This window comes from Schistocerca cancellata, chromosome 10, assembly GCF_023864275.1.
Source record: "Schistocerca cancellata isolate TAMUIC-IGC-003103 chromosome 10, iqSchCanc2.1, whole genome shotgun sequence".
NCBI lineage: Eukaryota > Metazoa > Arthropoda > Insecta > Orthoptera > Acrididae > Schistocerca > Schistocerca cancellata.
In genome coordinates this window covers 144,265,945-144,291,601 of record NC_064635.1, presented here as the reverse complement: position 1 = coordinate 144,291,601, position 25,657 = coordinate 144,265,945, and the positions used below count along the sequence as shown (strand labels likewise).

Sequence of the window (25,657 nt, the reverse complement as noted above, 5' to 3'; positions counted from 1 at the left end):
TCTGAAGCTTTGTGAGACAAGGAATCTGCTCACATATGAGGAGATTGCTTGGGTGTACTTTAACTTTTATCACAACTTAATAAACAGTGTTTTACCTTCCTGCAGTATCAGGATCACAGAAATGTCATGGTAATTTTTGGATATTTTGTGTGTGTGTGTGTGTGTGTGTGTGTGTGTGTGTGTGTGTGTGTGTGTGTGAAGTGGCTGAAATCATCAGTAAAAAGAAGCCTAAACTCATTCTATGAAATGTAAAACAAAGATGCATCTGTTATAATAAACTTTCCCTCTTTTTGTTGATTACACTGGTTTATAAGTTTTCTTGTGACAGTCACTTTGTTTCGGGTAAGGCATTTCTGGTTCATTTTTTTTTAAAAACTCCTGTTACCTTCTGATCTCTCAGCAAGTTACTGTTTTTAGCTGATTACTGCTGATGCTGGCTCCATCAAGAAACATGAAGTTAGATCAAATTCTAAGCAATAAAATGTTACAAAGTGTGATAAATACAAATTATACTTCACGCCATTTCATCTTGCAGGAGTTACAGATGTGATCACAGCATGTCTTCCACAGTATTTATTAGATCTTTTGATTTGGGCTTGTCCTGTCTTCTCATTCAGAGCTATGAAATTTTGACAACATCTCAGTGATTCCGTTTTATTATTAAATTAAGAAACCAAATGGAATCCAGTCAAAGTGGAAAAAATATTTGTTTAGAGGATCTTGGTATCAGTATAGTATATTCCTTGTGATTTTGACGTCAAACAGTTGTCCTGGACACACGTAAGTCTGTGAGTAAATAATAATAAATTGTATCCAAATAAATTCTTGTCATGTAATCTCTTGTTTACACAAATGGGAGCTGATGAGACAGTATTCTTGGGTGAAAATGGTGACTAATAAGTACTCAGTTCACATTTAATGTTGATAGTCTTAATTTAATTTGAGTGTAAGTGAAAATGTTTTTACCTTTCTTAGGTACTAGGTTTTAGTCACGGAACACTTCGCCCTCAACGTCACCAGAATTGCAGTTCTGACTGTCTGAAGCACATGTCATATGAATTTTAATAATTATATGGCATGTATAAATTTTCTGTGCCATAGTTGAAACAGTTTGAATGTCATTTCTGCAGGAATCCGGAAAAAATTGTGTGTGTGTGTGTGTGTGTGTGTGTGTGTGTGTGTGTGTGTGTGTGTGTGTGTGTGTGTGTGTGTGTAGGAGGGGGCATCGTTACTTTTTTTTTTTTTTGATGATGTTCTTGCCACTCTGTCACTGATTTCCCTCTGTTGTTACATTCTTCTTTATTATCCGTTTTGTAAATTATATTTTTTTACCATTTTCCATAAGATATCAGTTTTGTTTCTCTGTTAAATTCCATTCTGTTTTGTATTCAGGTAGCATTTGTTTTCTTTTGCCCAGCTGTGTAAGCTACATGGGATTTACTGTGAATGTTCACAATTTCATCATCATGTACTGTATGCCTGAAGTGTGTACATTGTATGTCTAGTTTGCCTGTTTTTGTGACTCTTTATTTTTGTGTCAAAAACCATGTGATCATATGAGTAGCCTGTTTACCGTGTCACATAATGAACTGATTGATTGTGTGTCTCCTTACTTAAACATGTTTTTCAGGCAAAGATGGCAGCAAGGTGACTACAGTAGTAGCAACCCCTGGCCAGGGTCCCGACAGACCGCAGGAAGTGTCCTATACGGACACAAAAGTCATTGGGAATGGCAGCTTTGGCGTTGTCTATCAGGCCAAGCTATGTGATACAGGAGAGATGGTGGCCATCAAGAAGGTGCTCCAGGATAAGAGGTTCAAGGTCTGTATGGAATATCAAAAAAGTATTTGTCCTTAGTTTCCTGAACACAGGTAATACATTGAAGAAAGGTCAGTGTATCAGTCGGTGATAAAAATAATTCAAAGGAAAATAATATTCACATGGCATAATGGTAGTTATTTATGACCACATTTTTATTTTTGTATGCTACTTTGCTTCATTGTCTAACAAACTCACACTACCACCACCACCACCACCACCACTACTACTACTACTACTACTACTACTCTGCCCCTCCCTCACCTCTCCTCTCACTCCTTGCCTGATTTAATGGAACTGCATTTCATTACCATATGCTGCTTATTATTTGTTTTAAATGTTTTAGAAGTTGATAATACAGAAAATAAAATTCTGCCTCTGCATCATTCCCTTTATCAATAATCCTAAAAGCTCTGGATGAGTAATTATCCATTTTCAAGTATATTAACATGGTTGATTATCCTTTGCAATGTGGTCATAACTTTCCAACTGCCAATTTCAGTTGTGCTGTGGCATCAGGAAACTTGACATCGAGAGGTCATATCATCATGAACTTGAAGTGCAACCTGCCATATTGCCTTTCAGTAACTAAATTACATCAAGGTTCATATTAGAAGTAGAAGGAAGGTACTAACTTAATGAAGAAAAAGGTAGACTGAGATTTGTGAGTTGCACACAATTGAAGCACTTTCTACACATGAGTTTAGATAACACACTATCAGTTATATGAGAAACACAATTATACAATATTTAAATGAGCTGGATTTGAAATAAGATAAGATTTTCGTTTTGACATAAGGACAGACTGGAGTAGACCACAAGAAAGATAAGATTGACAGTGATGATGAAAACATAAATAAAACTAAGGATGATAATTAAGGCTTATTTAATTTTTTTCAGTCATGTTTGCAACATAACTAGGTTGACTGCATCCCTATAATGCTGCCTATAAGTCTGCACTTTTTTTTTCACTAACTGTTATGAGCACTGCCTCAAATTGTACAGGAATAACTTTATTTATTAATGACTGGTTATGAACTGTTTGTCCATTATGAGATGGTAAGTCTTGGGTTGCATCATTCATACAAGTGAAAAATTGGCCATGAAATCAATAATTGTGGTAACAGATAATGGGCCTCCATGTTTGCACATTGCTAACTGTTGGAGCCCTCTTACAGTCAGTAATGAGGATATGTGGAGGCCATGTGACCTTATCACAGTTATTGATTTCATGGTCAATTTTCCATTTGTATAACTAATGTAATGCAATACTTTCTTATTGCTGATTTGACAATGGACGACTAGTCATCAGTAAATAAATGTTCTTCCTGTGCAACTTCAGACAGTTGTTGTAATAGCTATTGGAATGACAATGGAGAATTGGCTCAATATTACTACAAAAGCATCTCGTGGACATTAAAAGGCAAAAGGAATTGCAGCAGTTGTTAAATTAGCTTTGTGTTCAGTGTGGGTCAGTTTTAGGGTACATAAAGGGATAACTAGTAAAACTGCAATTGAAAGTGAACAGCTAGGACAGGTAGGTGATGGACTTTTAAAAGGATGAAAAGTTTATTAAAGGAACTTATCAGGAAACTGTTGGATGGATTGCATTGCAGTCAAAGTATATAATACCATTGATCTTATGCATAGCATGGGCAAGAAGGGCTTTTAAGTTTTTGGTTTAGGTGCTGCAGAATATTGTTTTGTGCACTGCGTATGGGCTATTGAAGCTAATAAACTAAGTAAAATTTGATATCAATTAGCTTATCGGTTTCCATAATTCCTATAATTGTCCATGTCAATATTCCAAAAGGGGAAAGGTTGATTCTTAGAAACTGGTGCCATTATTAATAAAGGCATTGTGACAGAAGTAGAACTTAATTTACAGCCTTTTATATCTGCTGTGGACAAATCTCAATGTGGCTAACTAAGAGTTCATAAAACGGTTTCAAAAATAAATAATAAATATACATCACAAAATACGCGAATGTGCTTTCATCGTTGCAAGAGAATGTTTTGCTTCTATTAGTCCATCTTAGTGATCCTTTGTGAAGGCAGCTACATCAGTTTAGTGAAGCAGTTCATTTTGCTTACTCAGTTTGCTTCTGGATTGTTCTGGATGCCTATATCTTCAGCCACCCTCATAACTGAAAATCTAATTATGTTGTGTCTGAAGGTCACGGTAGACAGATAGTGGAGCAGTTGTGGCCAGTCATTGATATGGGATGTGTGATACAGATGTTGCCTCACACATGTGTTACATGGTGGTAGAGATTTAGTAACTTTGTCTTGTCATAGAAAGAAACCATGCACGTACTTATGACCATTCCTGTCATCGACTGAGATACTGATCTTTCCTCATGGAATGCTGTATACTGATTGTTGTAAAACGGATGCATTTAATTAACAATTTGGCTACCATAGATGTTAAAAGTGCATTGTATGAATAAATTGGTGCTCATGGCAATGAGAGAAAGTTCTAGATTAATATGAGGCAGCTGTAGTGGTATTAACATTTTTTCTGCACCATCACTATGTCAAGTCATTTTCATTCTTGATTCACCTAATCAGTGCAAGAGTTAAGTTGTGTTATTAGTGAAAACAATAAATTTGCAATGTATATTGTTCGATTAATTTCTGAAAAAAAATACTTTTCTCTTCTTTATACTGAATCTGTTACAGAAAAGTCAAAATGATTTTGCATATTCTCATAGACAATTTAGAAATTAATTCAGACCTTTAAGTATGTTAAAAAGTGGAAATTCCCAGAAATTGTTCAACATTTCTTGACTTTATAGAGGTTCAGTTATTACTTAGACAAAAATTCTGTGACATTCAAATAAGTTTTACTTGCTATTTTATTTTTTTATTTTCAGAATCGGGAGTTGCAAATTATGCGGCGCCTGGAACATTGTAACATAGTGAAACTGAAGTACTTCTTCTATTCTAGTGGTGACAAGGTATTTAACACTTAACAGCTCGTCATTTTAACTTGGGAAGAATTTTGTGTATCTCCTGTGTTTATCAATACAGCAGTAATACTGAAGTGGAAATATGCACTCATATTGTTAACCTTCCTTTAGTTTTGTTTATAAACATTGTTCAAACTTTTATAAAGAAAACATACCCATTTTCCATATCTGTGAATTTTTAAATAATGCTATTTTTATTGTTATTCAGAGGTTTCAAATGTTTGAAGTTTCATACATATGAAAATATTTATTTTTATAATATGCACCTCAGAGCCGATCAGATGTTCTCTCTCTCTCTCTCTCTCTCTCTCTCTCTCTCTCTCTCTCTCTCTCTCTCTCTCTCTGTCTGTCTGTGGGTGTGTGTGTGTGTGGGTGGGTGGGTGGGTGGGTTGACACACATTACAGGATGTTGTTGTTGAATGTCATAGCCATTAAAATACTTCTTTATTGTTCTGCTAATTTTGCTGTATCGATACAATATTTTTCAATGTGAATGGTCAGGTTTTGTGGTGCTGAATATTATGTGTTGCAGACATGTGGAGAAATCATTTAGGGGAAATTGTGTTTGGTGAGAAAAATGTGAAACTATACTACAGAGCAGTATTTCAAAAGAAAAATGCATTTTGCATGCTGCACATTAAGTTTTCTTGTTTAATTTGTGCAACCAGACATGTTTTGCCTTACACAAAGTACATAAAATTTATTTGCAGTTATGAATATAGACAACCATCAGCCGTATAATCAAATGGTGACCACGAAAATTTGTGTCGGACTTGGACTCGAACCTGGATTTTCCGCTTTCCCCCAGTGGTCGCATTACAGTTTCGCTATCTGAGCAGGACTCGTGGTGAGACACAAACTTTCAGATGTTGTCAACTGTGTCTCTGCAACCTATACTCGTATACCCATTATGCGTGTTCCTGTACGGGGGAGACATTTTACTTGAAGGTCACTTGTCTGGTGATTGACAAATAAACACAATATTGTAGTGCCTGTGTTACTCAGAATAACAGTGCTGTGTTCCTCCGGGCATGCATGCCCAAAGGAACATTGCATCGTAATTCAGAATAACATAGTCACTCAGTATCATTTGTTTTGCCTTAATTAAAAGGTATTTTCAGTGGATATTTAGAAATATTACACAGTTTTTTCATTTGTCAGTATATTTTATCGTTTGTATGTATAGGTTATAAATTTAAGATAGTTCATTGAAGTTTTTATAGCAAAATGGAAAAGTAGTTGCAGATCAGCATGTAATCCATTATTTGTAAGCCAAACCACTTTCTCTCATGTGATACACTGGTTTAAAGTTTGCAGTTTTTTGCTGTGGTAACTGTTTACAGAATATAAGACTATAGCTGCCATTTTGTGCATCTACAATGTCATTTGTTTCTGTAACTGATGGCAACATTCTCAAGTTTTGCTTAAAAAATTGTGTAAAATTTCAGGACACTTACTAAAGGTACCTTGTATCTTAAGGCAAAATGCATCTGGGTGCTCAAGTTAAATAAAAAGAGATTTACTGAGCAGCGTGCAAATTGCATTATTCTTTTAAACTACTGTAACTTATATACAGCTACTGTGAAAATGGCCACCACAAGAAACTTATTAATGCTAGTAACTTGTTCATCAAACTAATACAAATGTGACCTGTGGGAGAAAGGGTGGGAGTACAGTGCAAAAGAAACAACAGGGCTACTTACAGGTTGTAATGTCCCCATTGCTGCTCGCCGGAATTTCTTTTGCAGCTCACACTTCTCAGTTGGGTCATCTCCTATAAAAGCTCTTATATCCAAAAGATTTACGGTGGTACAATTGCTGGTTTTTTCAGTTGACTAATTTTTTTTGTGTATATAATGGTATGGAACACCATAATCTCACATTTTGAAGGGAATACCTGAAAGCTTGTGCACTGCTCTTGGAACCCTGAATTATAAATTTTGCATCCAGCAGGAAGATCCAGTGAGGTCATGAACTTGAATAGTTTTGCTTGCAACTTAACTGTGTTATGCTGGTTCCTACAGAAGTTTTTATAACATGAGAGTAATCTATATGAGGATGGTAGTGATGTCCTAGCAGTAGTGACAGCAAAATGAGATGAATGCTAATGTCACACTCTAGCCGACAGATGATTGTTCTCAGTAACTTTCCAGCTCATTCCTGTCACCTCTCGACCAACCCTCTTTTTCTTTCCTGCTTTGTGTTCAGTTTACGCCCCATTTATTCCATTTCCTGGTAGGACATATCCAATCTCAGAGCATAACTTTCTTGGTTACTGTTGCTAGGACAAATTGTTCTAATTGCTGTTCCACTCTAGGAGTACTTCGAAAATGAGTAATACACAGGATATGTCTTGCTTTGTTAGAATGTTGTAGTCAACATTGGATATGGAGACAACTATAACAGCAAAAACAGTCTGTCCTTACTTACCAGAGTAATTCTACACACACACACACGCACACACACACACACAGAGAGAGAGAGAGAGAGAGAGAGAGAGAGAGAGAGAGAGAGAGAGGTAGGTAGGTAGGTAGGTAGGTAGGTAGGTTTTGTTCAGTCGAAGCCAGATTAGGATGTGTGTACAGCTATGCATGACCATACTACCTTAATAGTTTGACTCACAGCAAGGGGACGGCCAGATATGCACACAGAGCTCGATCACCCTGCAGCTCCCAGACTGTGAACTTATTTACAAAACACAGTTTTTAAAATGTAGGAGAACAATCTTGTTCTGAAAATAAGTTTTTAAACTGGAGGACAAAAAGAATATTTGTGACTAGAACAACTTGATCTTGTTTTCCCTAACTTTCTGTTAATACATTCAGGCCTGCTACACCATGCTCTCCAATTGCTATTGAGAGCCAGACTGTTTCTGAATTTAACAAAGTACAAGAAATCGTATGTACACAATTTTATTATTAAACAAGTGCCTTACGTGTTTTTAGATGGGCACCAAAATTATTTATACTGATTTGTCAGAGTAAGCGCTTCCATGATAGTGTGTTCAGGAGTTGGCTATCAGAATAACACAGCGATTGGTTTCTAGTTGTTTCTAATGCAGCTGTCATAGCAGCAACTAATTGAGGAATAAGTTATCTCTTTTCATTTCTGTTCTGTCATATTCATTGTTTTATTTCTCTTTTCGGCTTTAGATAACAAACTGCTGTGAAAGGCTACAGTTGTAATTTGTCATTATTGTGTGCTTTGTTTTCCTGTGTGCCATATTTGTTTGATGCAGCATAATTTCTGAAGCTAGCAGTTAAACTGAGGAGAAAAGTAATAAGTCGATCACATTCTTGCACATAAACACAATACTGCGTGTTAACAGAAGTTGTGCGAATGTACTCAGTTTGGGACTGTTCACCAGTTACTACTGTGACAATACTGTGTTTGCTTACTATTGTCACTTTCTGTATTCAGTTGTTATTCTGATCCAAATGTTAAGTTTAAGTGTAATACGCAGTGTAATGTAATCGTCAGCTCCAATTCTCTAAGTGACTTACAGACCATTCACCGAAAGTAACTTCTCTCTCTTCTGCCTTTATCCACATCCCTTTCAAAATAACTAAGAAAACTTGTTTGCATACTTGTTTAGCATGTGAGTCATAATTTAATGCATTGCAACAATAATGATCATACAAGTAACTGTATGGGTGTTTGTGACTCAAATGTTGTGTTCATTGAGATCAGTTTCAAATTGCTGCTGCTGTTATTACAGAGGTGGTTCTTTTGTGACATATACTATAGTTTATACATGTGCAATGAGGAAAAAGTTAAGATGCTTAGCCTTTTGAAGCAGTTTCTGCATGTTTCAGAAGTCTTTCTTCTTAATATGATTCTGAATGGTTGAGTTCCCCCATACTACCACTCCATACTGCAGGTATGGTTTGAAGAGTCCATGGTATACTGTACACAGAAGCTGTTTGTCTGCATACTGTGCTAGCTGCCTCATTGTAAATATGATGCTGAGTTTCTTACAGGCAGAATTAATATGTTGTTTCCATTTTAGCTTGTTATCCACAATAATGCCTAGTAATCTAGTGGATTCTAATTCTCCTAGTCTCATTTCATCCACCTCTAAACCCATGTGCACTTCCGAACACTGCATACAAGTCTCTTTTAGGTTTATAACAAGTCCATTTTCCAGGAGCCACTGCTGAATTGTGGTGTTTGCAGATATGTATGCTCCTCTCTCATGCTATGCCACAGTTTGGTCATTCACTTAAAACTTCCGGGCTGATAGGCCGTGGTCGATGTATAAACCCCACCCTCCTGATAGCAGGAGACATCCTCCGAGGTAAAATGGCGAACTGCTGCTTTACCTTGGAGGATTTCTCCCACAGTCTGAGACAAAACTTCAGGGCAGAGTTTTAGACATCGATCTCAGCCTGTCAGCCCAAAAGTTTTAAGTGAAGACAATATCGGCTGCAAAAGCCTACATTGTATGATAAGTTTGGTCATTGTTCAATATTGTCATGTCATCTGCACACAATATTTTCTTCTCTTTCTCTTCAATACCTATGTCATTAATCTGTTTGTTAAAGAGCAATGGGCCTATTACTGATCCCTGTGGCACTCCATACTGTATTTGATGGTTTTGGTTTCTGACTGATATGCATCCCCTATTGATACATATTGTTTCCTGTTGCGTGCCCTGTTTGCCCTCGGATACCATAGTTTCCAATTTTCTTATCAGTATTTCATGGTCAAGAGTGTGGAATGCTTCGGAGAGATCCACAAACAGTGCAGGTACAACTATGTAATGTATTTTGTCAGACTGGCAATTGCGGAATCAATTGCTCTACTCTGAAACCGTGCCCCCTAATGGTATGAGAATGTTGTATTTGCCCAGATAAATCAACTAATCTATTATGCATAAGCATTTCCAGGATTTTTGAGAAACCTGATATCAGTGAAACTGGCCTGTAGTAGTGGGGGTTGTCCTTATCCCCATCCATGTACACTGCTACCACCCTGCTTATCTTCAGTTTTTCTGGAAGAATTCCATCTCTGAGAGAGCTGTTTGCTATGTCCAGCAATGCTGAGATTATTTGTTCACTTACTTGCTTTATTACACAATACGATATTTTGTCATCACCAGCTGATTTCTTGGACTTCAGCTTCTGTTCCTGTACTGTTTTTGTCAGTTCATCTTCTGTGACTGGTTTCAAGAACATGACTGCTTCATTTTTATGATAACTTTTTTATTATAACTTTCTTTTGTGGACCTTTTTTTTCAAATTTTAAGTTCTCTACCACATTTATGTAGTTACCATTGAATATGTTAGCTATTTCTCTACCATCTGTAACCACTGTGTTGATAATTTTCATTAACGTGATATGTTTCTTTGTTTGATCCAGCTTTTTTCTTGTCTTTCATCATCAGTTAGTATCATTGAGTTCATTATGGTAGCATTAATTGCTCTTGATTTTGCCTCTAGTTTTATTTTTCTATACTTCTTGTATAGCATTTTATAATTTTCAGCTTCACCCCTTGGTCTCAGATCCTGCAGCTTGCTTCGCAGTTATAATTATGTCACTAGTAATCCACTTTGTCTGATCTGCATCTTTTCTTGTGTCTTTACTTTGGAGAATGCTATGTTAAAATGTTTAATTGTTGTAATAAATGAATCGTATTTTTCATTTACATTCTGCATTGTAGGGCTTCATTCTAGGTTTCCCTGCTCCATATTGTTTTGAAGATGTTAATATTTTGTTCATGGATGATCTTAATTTCTTTGGTTGTTTGTTTCGGTTCAGATATGATGTCCTTACATCTGCAGAAGCAGATCAGCTGTCCATGATGATAAGATATTTCTGTTTGGACTACATGTGACTCGGTTAGACCCACTAATATGAGTAATGACATTGTCAATAACTGTCTGACTTTGAGAAGTCACTCTTGCTGGTGCTGATACTGTTGCCTCCATATTATATTGTATTAACAGTTCTTCAAAATCTTGTCTCAGTTTTGATTCTTTTTCCCATGTCAGTATTGAAGTCTCCACATATAACATTCTTATTCATCCTTAGTAAGTTGGCCAAAATTTTTTTTCCAGAAAAATGCTAATGTTGCCACCTGGTGATCTATACACACAAAACAATCAACGTCATCAGTAATTTCAAAGTCTTTTTCTGTAGTTATAGGTAATCTCACATCTTTATTGTCTGCAGTCCTTAGGGGCTGGATAAGATATAGTCCTTTATTATCACGTTAAGCTTTCTGGGTTTCAGTTAGACCATGTTCACTGATACATAGTATGTCTGGTTGTATTTCACTTAGAACTTCTGCTTCTAGTTCCTTGTTACCAACGTACTGAATATTCTGATGTAGTACTTCTAAATAAGTTTTCTTGCATGTTGTGGGCTGCATTCTGAGAGGGTATTCTGTAGTCCCTCCTTTCTTGTGTGGTGCTTATTAGTTTCCCTTTTTTCTGATTATTTTGCAGATATCTGTAAGCATTCTGCTGAGTGTTACAGACCCTAATGTTTAAATGCCTTTCCAAGGCAGTTTTCACTCAGAAATTTGTTTGGGTCTATGAAAACAGTTCAAAGTCAATCACACTGTTCTTTGATGGCATAATTTATTTTGTAGATTCTTTTGTCACTCACTGACATACTTTTTATGATACTGCCAAGTATTAGCCGAGACCCTGCATAGATACATCTCCCCGAACGAATTATATTTCTTGTTTCGTTCATAAATTCTTTGTCACTGCAGTGTTGCCATATATATGTGTGTTAACCCTCCGGTTACCAAGCTTTTTCACACCTCTATTTTACCAAGCGGGGTGTTTGGACTACCCCAAAAGAGTTTAGTGTGTTATTGTAATATTTGTTCTCAGATTTCGTTATTTCCATTGAATGGGTTTATTTAGTATTGAAAAACAGCTTTTCAGGTTATTATAAGTATTTAAACAGATCACAAATACAAAGTACAAAAAAATTTTTATATCTTTCACTAAATTCAGTACTCAACGAACAGAAAATTAATAATCTATGTACCTCAACAGTCACTTCAGTAAAATAAGATTTTTGTAAACTTTGCAGTCAAGTACATTTTTCACTGCATGCACTTCTCAGTAACAGTTTCTTCTCTGTGTGTGTTACAAACAGTTTTCTTGCACGTTACACAACAGAATCTTGTTTTCCAATCTTCATTTCTCTTGCAATCTTGCCATCGTTGTGGCGTTGGTAGCTTGGAACACTGGGTCTGGATCACTGCTGTAGGAATTGCAATACCACAAGTTTTCGGTGCATCTTGTACATCTTTATGAAGACCGTTGACCTTTTTGGCTCTTTCTTCCATGTTGCCTTTGCCGAGTCCAAATGCCAGTTCAGTCGTGAAGAATTTAAGTCGGCTTTGGTTATTCTTCTGCCATTCAGGAAATCTTTGAGTGTACAGAATGTATGCATTCAGTGCTGCAATATCTATCACTTCCATGAAGATTCTTAGTGGCCACCACCTCGTTCCTCACTGTATTCTCTTGTCATTTTGTCCCCATTATCTACAGCACCTTTGGTTTTGTTGTAGCGCAGTATGATTTCGGGTTTTTGTTCACTTTCTTCCACTCGCTTGTCTCTCATTATGCTGAGTAGAGAGTAGTATTACTGCATTTCCCTTCTTTCGAACACAGGAAACTAGTGTTAAAATCATTTGTGAAACCAAACATTGTAGAGTGAACTTCTCTCTTTCTGTTTGGCAAGAACTCCTTCGGAATCTCTTTATTATTGGAACCCAAGGTACCAACCAATGTCATGTTTCATTTTAGTAGTTCAGCATCAGGTGGAAAACTGGAGAAAAAATTATCAGTTGTTACACCATGACCTTTATTCAGTAATGGTTCCATCAGATCTGAAACAACTCACTGTCCTTGATTCGCTTCCTGAGTATTGTCCACCATTCCTGTGTAGATTTGAATCTGTAATAAGTAAGATGTCTTCACATCAAAAACCCAAATTTTAATGCCATACTTGCCAGGCTTGCTCTTCATATAAACCCAAAAAGGCAGTTTCCTCGGTACATTGCTAATCGTTCATCAATAGTCACGTATTCATAAGGATAGAAGTTCTTCCACAAGGTAGATTGAAATTTGTCAAACACTACCCTGATGGCTTGTTCCTTGTCCTTGGTTTCTTCAATTCTCTGTGCTCTTGAGTCTCTGTTGTCAAATCATAAGAATTCCAGTATAGACAAAAATCGGTTTCTTGACATGGCAGCAGAAATGAATAGTTGCTGAAAGGCAACACTACCTCCCCACAGATTGGAAGCACTTGTGCAATGTCCACGAGTTCGACCAGCTCCTATCAGAATTGCTAATACAGTGTACACTTCAGTTGCATTTATATCTCTCAATGTTGTTTTGTTCGAAGAATGAGCTGCATTCCACAAAGAAATTACGCGTTTGGCTTCCCTGTTCATTTCTTCTACAAGGATGCTCACTATTTCCTGTGAGATAAATAATAAAAATGACTGTTATTGTTTTGATTGTTTTTCTATCATTCACTGGACCAGGGGTTATGTTCGAAATATTGCGATGTCGACACAACCCACCTTTTGGTGGTTCACTAGAAAATTGTAGTCCACTTCTAGAAACAAACAAATTTCCTGTGTCTTCGTCGTCTTTTTCTTTTTCTTCATCCTCTTCTTATTCTTCTTCTTCTTCACGTGAATGTGTAGTGTCTTCTGATATTTCATCATCAGCTTCATCTGATGCTATGATATGGTCTTCGTGAAGAGGTTCCATAGCTTCATTCAGTTCATTATCAATGTTCAGTTCATTTTCATCATCACTGACATCAGAATTGTATAAAATTTCCATGATCTCTACACTAGAAAGTCCTTTGGACATCATTACTTGCGGATGAAATACTGACTCGTGTAATGTCAGCTCAACAGTGAATGTCAAATTCAACTCAACAATAGTAACCAGCAACAATAACAAACATTGGATCTATGGCAAAACTCAACAAAGAAGATGAATGACAGATATATTTCCAAAAATCTTCTTTTTCTACAAATAAGAAAATAAGACGTTTCATACCAAGTGGGGTAGTGTCACAATCCCACCAATAAATGACTTGAATAACGATGATAAAGCCAAAAAACTTACAGTCGAGAGTGTGAATTCAACGTCAATCATTTTAGTACAAAGTCATGAAACCACAGGCATGTGGCCCTTCAGATAACATTATTATAGGGAAAAAATCAACCTGGGGTAGTCAGAATACCCCGCTTGATAATGTGAGGGTTAATAATATTTGAAGATTGTCAAATGTCATTATAGAAACTTCTTCGAGTAATTCGTGCTGCGGTGGTGTTCATTGTGCTTTAGTTGTTAAACATGTTCTTCAGAGATTGTCATATGTGTTTCATCAATGTAATTGGTATCATCATCATCATTGATGCCCTTGGTTTAATACAACGTAACTGGAAGAGTGCTGTGGCTAGATTCCCAGGTTGTAGTAAAGATGTTGAAATAAGAGACTAGTACTGTTGCAGTCCGTCCATATTATTTCTAAAGTACTGTAAAATCGCATCAGTCACCAGGTCTGCTTCTGAGGAAGCTGGGAGTTATCTGGAGTAGAATTGACTTTTTCCAACAGTTTAATCTGTTAAGAGTAATAATAATAATAATAATAATAGGATAATAGGATAATAGGTAGTGGCAGATTGAACTCTTAGGATGTGCCTGGATGGCTCATTTAATCTTCCGGAATGTTTCATAACAACATTTACTACAGTTCCATTCACCTTTAGGGTATTTTAGTTTAGACAGATTTTTGTTTCTCAGTACGTTGAACAGGTTATCCTTTCCTGATGCCCACGATCTGTGGAGCAAATATAGTGTACAAGAAATGTGGTTATAGATGTATTTCTTGCATTTGCACATGCACAGGAAAGACCTAGTGAATGACTACTTTTAGAGAGTAGGATATACATAATCTTTCTTAAGGTTTGTTTATTCTTTGTGTTTCAGAAAGATGAAGTTTACTTGAATCTTGTACTGGAGTATATACCAGAGACTGTGTACAAAGTTGCAAGGCATTACAGTAAATCTAAGCAAACTATACCTACTAGTTTTATTAAGGTAAGTGCCATTGTTAAACTGTGTTGCAATATATTTGAATGTGTTTGAATTAGAAAAATGACTTTAAAACAAAAAGGGGTTCACATGAGTAGGGGAAAATAGGCATAAGTAGTTATTCTGTGAGGATTTATTCAACATACATATTAAACAAAAGTGAGGAAATGTTAGAACATTGTCTATTGTTTAAAGTATAATACTGATCAAGAATCTCCCACGTGGAGGAGCTGAGCGAAGATGCAGAGCTCTGGTTAAGTACAAATCACTGTGGTGACAGTCGCACAACGTTGGACTTGATTTGGCATTAGCCTACACAATTTTAATCTTACTATGTATTTTATTTTTTAGTAGTATTGAATAAGTGGTTTATAACACTGTTATGAAAAAGATAGTTCCTGCTATTATCCTTTTCATGATATTGTTACATTCCATCCTGAGTTTTTCTATTGTTTGATAAATGGTTTATAATAAGGCATGAAAGAAAATAGATCTTTTCACAGTTGCTCACGTAGATCGTGTCATCTGCCTCAAACGAAAAACACAGTATTACATTGTCAAAGATTCCAGTCGACTCCCCACGACACAAGGAAAGGACATACGTGCATAAATACATTGAAGTATGAATATCACAAATACACTAAAATTTTAAAATAAATGGTTTATTTCCAGTTATTCATCATCTTCTACAGTGTAAAGTCCGTGACTGTGTCTGCTTCGAACATAAGCCTCTCCATCTATCCCAGTCTTCTCCTCTCTTGTCCACAGATCCCTTCACTCTTAACGATCTCTCTCCCTCTTGGTTTCTTTCCTCGTGTTATTTCACAAGTTTGCCCCAGTATCTCGTCAACTCCCATTGTCTTTACGTGTCCTTACCACACTCTTGACTTTTCTGAGATCTTCTGCATGAAGTTCTCTTCCATTGTTTCCCTCACCATCTCACTCCATTCACCATTTGTTCTAGTCGGTCATATCCTGCTTTTTTTGAAATTAATGTTCTATACAAGACTTCAGTATTTCTTTCTTTCTCATTGCAGTTGTACATGTACCAACTGTTTCGAAGCTTGGCGTACATTCACTCATTAGGCATCTGCCATCGGGATATAAAACCTCAGAACTTGTTGCTGGACCCGGAGACAGGTGTTCTCAAACTGTGTGACTTTGGCAGTGCCAAGAATCTGGTAAAGGGTGAGCCAAATGTGTCGTACATCTGCTCACGCTATTACCGTGCTCCGGAGCTCATATTTGGGGCCATTGACTACACCACCAAAATAGGTATGTTTTGTAAAAATCATTTTATTCCAGTGTTCAAAATTGTTTTATTCGTAACAGTGAATTGATTTTAAGTACACATTTATATGGCTAAAACAGCTCAATTTAGGTATTATATATAAAATATTTCTTTCATCATGTGATACAATTTCGTGCACTTTCTTTTTAACCTTTTGTGAGAGTCCTGTATTCTCACATGTCGAGTTTGATACAAATTTAGTTAGTAATTTTGTTATTTATAATGTTAAACATGGTTATAAAAATGGGTGTCTTCATGTTATTCATGTAATATCATTCATTACACTAGTAAATAATGTAACAGAAATTAAAATATTGCGCAGGAGGAAGCAATCAGTTGGACGTGAAATGTAGATTTAGCATTTGGCTCACAATTCATCTACACAGATATGGGAGGGAACAGTGGTTTCTTAAAAATTAATTTTAGCTGGAAAATAACAGTAACATTTACAAATATCATTCTAAAAGGGGAAACTAATCTTCTTTAACTTGTAAGATACTGTCTGCCGCTCGTGAGTGCAGTGTGTGTCAGGCCCTTAGATAATAATCTGCTTGGTAAAATAAAGTGTACAGTCTTGAAAAGAATTAATTATATATATAACTACATGTAAATTTTGCAGTATAAGAAATTATATTTTACCTCCTACTGGCTGTCGTGTACGTTTGCCTAACTAAGCATCCAAACAGTAAGTGTGTGTGGATTCTTTGCAGATGTATGGAGTGCTGGATGCGTGTTAGCAGAATTGCTCCTGGGTCAGCCCATATTCCCAGGTGATTCTGGCGTCGACCAGTTGGTTGAAATCATAAAGGTGCTCGGAACACCGACACGTGAACAGATACGTGAGATGAACCCTAACTACACAGAGTTCAAATTTCCGCAGATAAAGTCTCACCCGTGGCAGAAGGTAAGCCTAGAAAGTGAGCTCTGTAATTACAGCAGTTACTGGAGATGTCACTTTTAAATAATTTCATCTGCACTGTTCAGTTTACGTTTACTGAATTTAATCTGAGATGTTAGCACAGTGCTTCTTTATGTGTAGTTAAATATTTCTACTTTCTTGGCTGGTGATTATGTTGTGTTCTTAGATGATGATAATAAACAATATGTAAACTGACACCAAACTTTGGACCGCATTTACTTTTCATTTGTGGGAAATAGCAGTCTTGTATGTTAAAACTATGGTCAGTGTAGGAAAACTGAGAGATGGAAGAGGGGTAATTGCAGTTTAGAGGAATAGGTTTGCTAGTTTCAGAAAATATTTCAATTTGTTGTTTCCCAGTCAGCATCTGTCAACTCTTGTTCAAATTGCAATTTTTTTTCAGGCCCTGTTGGACTCGTTTTGTTCTTGGTGGCTCAATGTTGCCTACTAATTACTAAAAGATTTTTGTTACATTGTTGTAAGATACCCCCATTCTCATTCATTAAGTAGTGTTTAGCGTCTAGCATATGGCCTGTGGTAAATTTGGATTTGCTCAGTATTGGAAGCCCTCAACAGGCTGATAAGTTTTTCTGGAAGGTGGAATTAATTATAAACCAAGCAGTAGACAGAGTACTCAGGCATTCTGGAAAAAGTTTAATGGCCAGAGAGACAAGATAATTTACTGAAATGTGCAGGCAGTTTATTTTGTTACAAATGCATGATATTTTTATAGCTCTTGAGTCACATGTTTAATTTAAAAAAAATTATCCTCATTTTGGGGTCTGTATCAACATCTCTACACCAGAACAAGAGTAGGGATTGCAATACACTAAATGTAGGCTGGAACTTACTTCACAATTTACCAAATTAACATACTTCAGCAGTACACTGATGTGCCTGACTGTTAGCTTACTTGATCCTTAAAATTTCATCCAGTATTTGGTGTCATGTCGTGTTGTGTCGTGTCATTTTGTGTAGGTTTGAATCTGCAAGAGATCCCACTTGATTTTAACAAGGTCTGTATACCTCTTATTTGTAAATGCATATGAACATTAAAATTTATTATGTACCTTCACAAGGCACAGAACCATAGTCCTAAAATAAAGAACAGAGAGACACTCTACCATACTTCCAAGGCTCTCAGGTGTAGTGCCAGATCCAGTTGTTGAAAATCCACAATATTTCAGCTAACAATTGTTCCAACATTGTCAGGTGGTGCTACGTGCTGGCAGTATTTATACTTGCTGGTCCAGAGTTCCGGCCTCGCCAGCCCAATGCTGTGGTGGTGGTGGTGGTGGTGGTGGTGGTGAGGGGGGGGGGGGATGTCTGTTTCCTCCTGTCCATTGTCCCTGTCACACATCATGTCTGGATGTCACATTTTGCTGTGATGGGGCTTAGTATTGGCTCAAATGCCTTGTTCAGATGGAAGCCTCTGTCTTTATCAGTCAAATTGTCAGACATATTTCAGTTGCTTCTTTGCCAATGCAGTCCCAAAATTTATCAGTGGTAGCAATTTTCAATGCAGTGTTCTGCTATTGTAGACTAACGGGGCTACAGTAAGCAGGTCTGGCACTCGTATTCTGTATATCAGTCTTCAGTTCTGTGGATTGTTTGTCCAGTATACGTTCTTCTGCATACACATGGAACACAGTACATCACTTTTTTTACTCGTGTCATCTTTCACTGTCACTAATAAAGTTCGTATTTTGACTGGCAAGTGGAAAATTGGCTTTGTGTGATGATTTTGCATTAGTCTTCCCATTTTTTGAAGATATGTTGGCAACAAATGGTGCGAAAGCGGTCTTCTCATTTTCTTCTGCCTCTACCTCATTCTTAGAGGTCCTGCTTCACAGGGCCATCCGAATCTGTTGGTTGCACTTCCATTCTTGTGGAAGATGGATTCCATGTGCCAAATATTTGCCATCAGACTTAAGTGTGCCCAGTGCACGCTGTTGTTCTACGAGGAATGATGGCAGCTAGAGGCGTGAGGTATAAATCTGCACGCTTTGGCTTACAGTGTACATAGCGAGCAAGTTAGCTGTTGAGCCTGTGCTGAGCTAGAACGTCAAGGAAAGGAAGATTGCCATGGAAAACTGAATGTTTTCGTGGAAAGAACCCAAATATTCTAAGAATTTCTATAGTTTTTCTAGGCGATGTGGCCAGATGACAAAAGTGTCGACATACGGAAAGAAACACGCCAGTCTATCTAAGCAATTTGCAATGCTCGCTGCTCTTGAACACTGTGAACAACTTTGCTACAACTGACTGAAGGGGCCTGCCCGTGGCTATGCCATCGCTTTGCTCGTAGTATATTCTGTTGGAAAAAAAAAATAGGTCGATGTCAGAATGTGTGTAAAAAAAGCTGTGTCGGCTTAGGGCTGAACTAGTCGATTAATTTTACGAAGTCTTCACAGGGGACTCAAATGAGAAGTTGGACGACATCAGAGTGGCCCGTAATGTTGGAATGTTGGACTCCTGCAGCCTTAGCTCCGTCAGCCAAGCTTGGTACGTGTGTGTATATGTGTACACTTGCAGATGCGAGAGCCCACCAGATAAATCACACGCTTAGCCAGGGGATATGTCGGTGCCGTAATGTTGCTCACTATTAGTCACGTGCATTCTTTGTGGGTATTTGGCAGGCCATACGGTCTAGATGGTACAGCAGTGTCCTAGCAGAGTGATTTGGAAAAGTCATCATTGAGTGCCCAATTTCTTCATCTGCTGGATTTTAAGAAAGTATAGCAAAATCATCGGCAAATGCCAGGCAGTTCACTGTTTCACTCACACCAGTTTTGTTCAGTACATTCAATAATCTATCACATTTTCATTCCAGATCTGTACTATTTCTTCTAATACACATTTGAAAAGGACTAGAGATAAGCCATCATTTATTGTTAAAAGTGTATTTATTTTAAAGCTCTTAAAGATATTCCTCATGAACTACACTTTAAAGACTGTAAGCATTTCACAGATTGGAGTTCCCAGTTCAGTTCAAATACAAAATCCTTGAATTACTTTGTCCGGAGTTCTCCGTTAAGAGTCAGGCGTCTTTTTAGAATCCTTAAATGTTACAGCTGTGTCGTTAGATTTCGGTAGTAAGTGACAGATTATAATAATTGAATAGTCTACTTGGAATTTTTTTTCTCTTCCCCATGTAAGATACTTTATAGCCAGCCAGTAAGAGAGAGGCTCCTCTGTAGTATTGATGTCTCTTTTTATCACCTTTCTTGTGAAGAAGATGTATTAAGATGACATTCTATTCTTCCAAAATCTTCTGTAAATAAGTTGCAGATGTTTTATAATCTTTGTGATTTCAGAATTCCAGTTGTTATGGAGTTTTCCATACTGGCCTTGTTATTTTTCAGAGTTTTAATTGCTTGTCTGATTTCTTTCACGGTTGATGGTATATTCCCTTGATCCTCACAAAAATCTAAGAAATAAACAATGGACAATCTGAGATGGAATAACAGTTCGAATTAGGATAGACTGCTATTACAACTGGAGGAGGCACTCAGCGACAGGCAGACACGTTTAAAAATAGACTATTTGGTTTTTTAAAGCTGTTGGGCAAACTCCTTATAAGATGCATGGGTGCATGTTCTCTCTCTCTCTCTCTCTCTCTCTCTCTCTCTCTCTCTCTCTCTCTCTCACACACACACACACACACACACACACACACACACACACACACACACACACACACACGGGCTTTCATACAAGCACAACTTGCACACATGACTGCAGTCATTTCCAGGTGCTTGGGTGGGTAGTGGTGTTAAAGAATAGGCATGGGATGGGGAGAAGATAACATGGTAAGTGTGGAGGACATGCTGCAGTGTGCAGGGACAGGATGGTGGGTTGACAGGTGCTGTATCAGGAGGCTGTGATTTGGAGGGGGGGGGGGGGGAGAAAATTGGAGAAGAGAGGAAGACGGGGATAGGAGGCAAGTATGAGGCTGGCGTGTTAGCAGGAAAATGATGGAGGTCAGTGTAGGATAAGGGTACCAAAGTCCGAGATTACAAGAGTGAAGGTTATGTAGCAGGGATAGTTCCCACCTTTGCAATTCAGAAAAGTTTGTCAGTGGAAAGAATACAAATGCAGATAATTTTAAAAGTGGTGCAATCACAGCTAAAATAGTTACACATGATTTTATGACAATTTATACAGTGAACAGTTTTTAAAATACAGATGTTACAACTATTAAAATGAAACTGAAGGAAATGTCCAATGGTCTGCTGTAGGTGCATTTTTTCAGGTCACTTATAAACCCATATAACCGGTTTCACAACTTTAAAGTTCCATCTTATGGTGCAAATATAAATGCTATGTCATAGGTTACAGAGTGCCACAGAGTAACAATTGGCAAGGCTGGGTTAAGTTTTTAGCCCCCCTCAAAACAATAAAAAACAAGCATCAATTGATAAAAAGATCATAGTCGGTGACGAATGTCACATCTGTGTCAAGTCTCGAACTGTACACTTTCCTGTTAAAATATGCTCTTGTCGGCCTGTATCGAGCAACAAAGTGCCCCTTCATTGATGTTATTCCGGCAAGTACTGCGCCCTGTAGTGACAAAAGGTGGCACGCTCATGTCTATTGCCACCAACACAGCAGCTGACAAAATAAGCTAAGAGCGCCCTGTGTGTTGTTGAAACATATGCTGTGGCTGCCGTCTGGGTATTGAGATGATGTCACTGCAGACGTGACTTAACGCAAATGTGATATTCGTCTTCGATGATAGTCCTTTTATCAATTGGCGATGGCTTTTTATCATTTGCAAGGGGGAGTGGGGGGGGGGGGGCTAAAAGTGTAACCTAGCTGCACCAGTTGTTACTCTGTGGCATTCTGTAGCCTATGACATACCACTTACATTCGTATCAGCAGATGGAACTTCCAAGTTGTGAAATTGGTTGTATGGTTTTATAAGTGACCTAAACAAATACAGCTGCAGTAGACCATTGGACATTTCATTCAGTTTTTTTTCATATTTTTAACACCTGTATTTTGAAAAACTGTTCACTGTATGAATTGTCAAGCAGTTGCATAGAATTCAGGTGGTATGAGCTGTGAAGTAGTCACTGAAGTCAAGCACACAGCGCCGTGTGGCACACTCGGCAGTTGTGTCATCCAGTTTATTATCGGCCGCAGTTTGGTGGTGGCCATTCGTGGAGAGGGACAGCTCGTTAATGGTCACATCCACATTAGAATTCAGCACAGTGTTTGCAGCTTAGTTTGTAGGTCACGTTGCTGCTTTCTGAGGTGACCCTACCTTTGATGGGGTAGGAAATGCCTTCGACAGGACTGGACTAGGTGATTGTTGGAGGATAAGTTATGGTGTAAGGGGTTAGAACCAGGGGTGGGGATAAGGACAGACAGTGACACTGTGTAGGCTGGATGAATTGTGAAACACCATTGTTGGAGGATATTGCAAAGGACATTTCTCATTTCTGGACATGACAGTACTGGTCAAATCGTTGCGGACAGTAAGGTGCAGGGGACCTGATTCTGGACAGTGATTTCTATGTGTGAAGGCTTCAACGAGACACCTCCTCGTACTCCACTATCCCCTCCTCCTCACCCCATCCATCTGCCACAACTACCCACATCAGCAGTCATTGTTACCACTCCAGTATGTGTGTTTGTGTGTGTGTGTGTGGGGGGGGGGGGGGGGCTGCTTTGTGTGAAAGCTAAAAGAAGAAAATCTAACTATCCACTTTTAAATGGGTCTATCTGCTGCTCAGCAGTTCCTCTTAGTGGTGAGAAGCGATCTATCATAACTCACATTGCTAAAATCTAAGAATTCCGATTTATGGCTGTAATCTTGGGCACTGTAACAGTTCATGAGAATATTTTGCATACAGCCTTTTAATTTATTTCAGAATATCTGGTGAAAATCTGTAGAATTACTTATTGCAAAATTTTCTTTAGTTTCAGTAAATTTCAAGTGATCTTCTGACTCTGTGTTATCATTGATTTTTTTTATCTTCGTTGTTTAAGTTGTTCAGTTTGTTCCATGGTTCCAGATCTTTTCCACTTTCTCTAGTTTTCTGATTTTGCTGTAACTTGTTTTTTGCTCTCATTGTTCTATCATTTTCTCTTCTCGTATGCTGAAGTGCTGGTTTGCTTAGGTGGCTCTTACCAGTTGGCATGTTCGGTTACGTTATTTCATCTTGGAATTGTTGTGTTGTTTCTTGTGTTATGGTAAGTTGATCTCTGTTGTATTTTTATTGTTTTTATGAGACTTTCGTATTTTCACAAAGCAAAAAATTAATTTTACTTTTAAACTGATAGTGATCAGAATCAAATTTACCTTATCCGTCTACTTTAACAAACGTAATTTCTGTATTATTTGTTTTAGAAGTAGCCCTATGATCCCATAATAAAATCATCTAATACTATTTGTGTACAAATAGGCAAGGAAAAATTTTAAAATAATAATAAGAAATAATCTGGCATAGACAGAAACTGACAGAAATGTGTAGGACTGATAAACACCTGCGTAATTTTTCAGGGTAATGTAACGTCTTAAGGAAACTTGCAAGAAAAGCTAAAACATCAGTGGGTTATTATTTTATTGAAATCGTAATTACTGTGTGGCCAGGCTTGCTTTGGGGATGGAAAGTGGCTTAAGAATAATTAGTATCTTACTGAAGAGGTGGAACTAAATTCTATAATTTGTTCTGAAAATAGGTCTGCTCTCAGCAAAGCCAAAAGACAGTTTTTTTATGTACATACTTCAGAATAATCATGACATGTACCTGGATTGTAAGTAATTAAGGATGGTGAGTTAATGCCTGGATCCATTTAAAGAGTTATACTGTAATGTACATGTAAATCATCTGTGTGTTCTTGTATTTTCCTTGTTGTTTGGTGACGAAATATCTTCTCCGATATTAATTAGTAATGTGCATTTGACTTGTTTAAATTGCTTTGTATTTTTGTATACTGAAATGGAAGTATCATATTGCGGGTTGCAGTGCTTGCTGGAGCGAATGTCTTTACCAAAATGTTCTACAGAACATCAGAAAATTAGAGTAAGTAAGGGAAGTTTGCAAAGTGTAATTTTTTCCATCCCTCGATTTGATTATCTGCAGTTTGGCGTGTGGTGCTGTCTTGCTTTGTTAACAAAGGTGTACCACTGCTGAGCATTGGAAGTACTCACTGGACCATATCTGCAGGTTATCTTGCTTCTGTGGTTTTTAGTATCCAGCATCCAGCTTCAAAAAACTACTTGTGTAGTAAAAGTGTACAGATTAAATGCCACATACGCTGTCACAATTATAAGCATTTACTACACTCAAATTGTCATCCTTAGGGTATCAGTGTTGAGAGACACACCTAGGAAATAGGTTTCCCAAAGTTATTTGCTGGTTGAAAGAGGATGAGACAAAGGCTGTCCCACCTGTTTCAGAATGATGCTAACCAGTAATTAGAACCCATTATGACTAAAATGTGCCAGGGTACGGGCTGTTTTGTTTTTGTACCCATGGACAAAAGCTCCATTTTAAAAAAGTTGAAGAGAGCATAAAGTTTCTTAACTGTGAATCTTGTTCAGATATTTTATGTTGATGGAATTAACAGTTATCCCTGTTACATTACTCATACTGCACAGCAATATCTCAGTTTTTGTAGTTACAAATGAAAATGTGTCGGTCAACAACAAACATGAATTGTTTGCTTTACACAAACATTCTCTCAACCCATCTGAGTGCTTCTTCAGGGCTGAATCAAACCTTAATTGTCACTGATGTTTCCACTTGTAATTCACATTACAGCAGCATTTGCTAGCTTCCATGTCACTATACTCCATTCGTAGTAAGAATAAACCTGATGTAAAAAAACACAAATGTGATGATTGGTTATCAGCTGTAGCTCTGGTGTACTGGTGTTCTTCCGCTTTTGGAAGTATGTCCAACTTATGTATTAGATATTTATTACTTCGTCACTGTAAATGAAACTTGGACATTCTAATGTATTAACAGCCATAAATATTTTTCTTAATAATGTGTAATTTTTATTTAAAAAATCGTCTACACTCAGTCTCTGCACGCCCTACTTGTTCTCCGATTGTATCACTGTTCATATGTACCGCGAAAATGGATGACACTGCTTTCTGCTTCATAGTAGAACGTGCGTGCGGAACACCATTAATGGCTAGAAACAACTTTTTCTTAATATTTCTCACAACATTAAAGAGAAAAAAAAGCTTTGAAATTCGTTGTGGAATACACTATAATAAATAAAACGGCCACAGCTTTAGTTGCAAGCTGGGCATAATCGGTGGTGTCGTTGGTCGATGATCGCGCAGACTAGTGAGCAGTGGTTCAAAACTCAATAACTTTTTTTTAATACCTGAATCATTTAAATATGATATTCATCAATATGTGGTAATTAACTCATACTTCACCATCATTTTTTTAAAGAAAAATCCAAGTCTTCTCGTTTCTAATTACATAGCACATGCAGAATTCTGGTTTCCATTGCAAATACACATTCTTAGCAATCAATATGTTATAAAAAAAAAATTGTTAAAAATTTTGAAGTCAAGAAAACTTTACACAATTGTTTGGAG

At 37.3% G+C, this 25,657-nt stretch overlaps 1 protein-coding gene across 5 annotated transcripts in view; it reads left to right on the top strand.

Annotated features, from left to right (window-relative positions):
• The window catches only part of LOC126106762 (glycogen synthase kinase-3 beta), a 323,063-nt gene that overhangs the window by 254,015 nt on the left and 43,391 nt on the right, over positions 1–25,657 (top strand). For all 5 annotated transcript variants that reach the window (XM_049913137.1, XM_049913139.1, XM_049913138.1 and 2 more), the window contains 5 exons: positions 1,631–1,821; positions 4,695–4,778; positions 14,771–14,881; positions 15,913–16,150; positions 16,877–17,070. In XM_049913137.1, the coding sequence (XP_049769094.1) occupies positions 1,631–1,821; positions 4,695–4,778; positions 14,771–14,881; positions 15,913–16,150; positions 16,877–17,070 (818 nt within the window). The remainder of the gene's footprint in view (positions 1–1,630; positions 1,822–4,694; positions 4,779–14,770; positions 14,882–15,912; positions 16,151–16,876; positions 17,071–25,657) is intronic.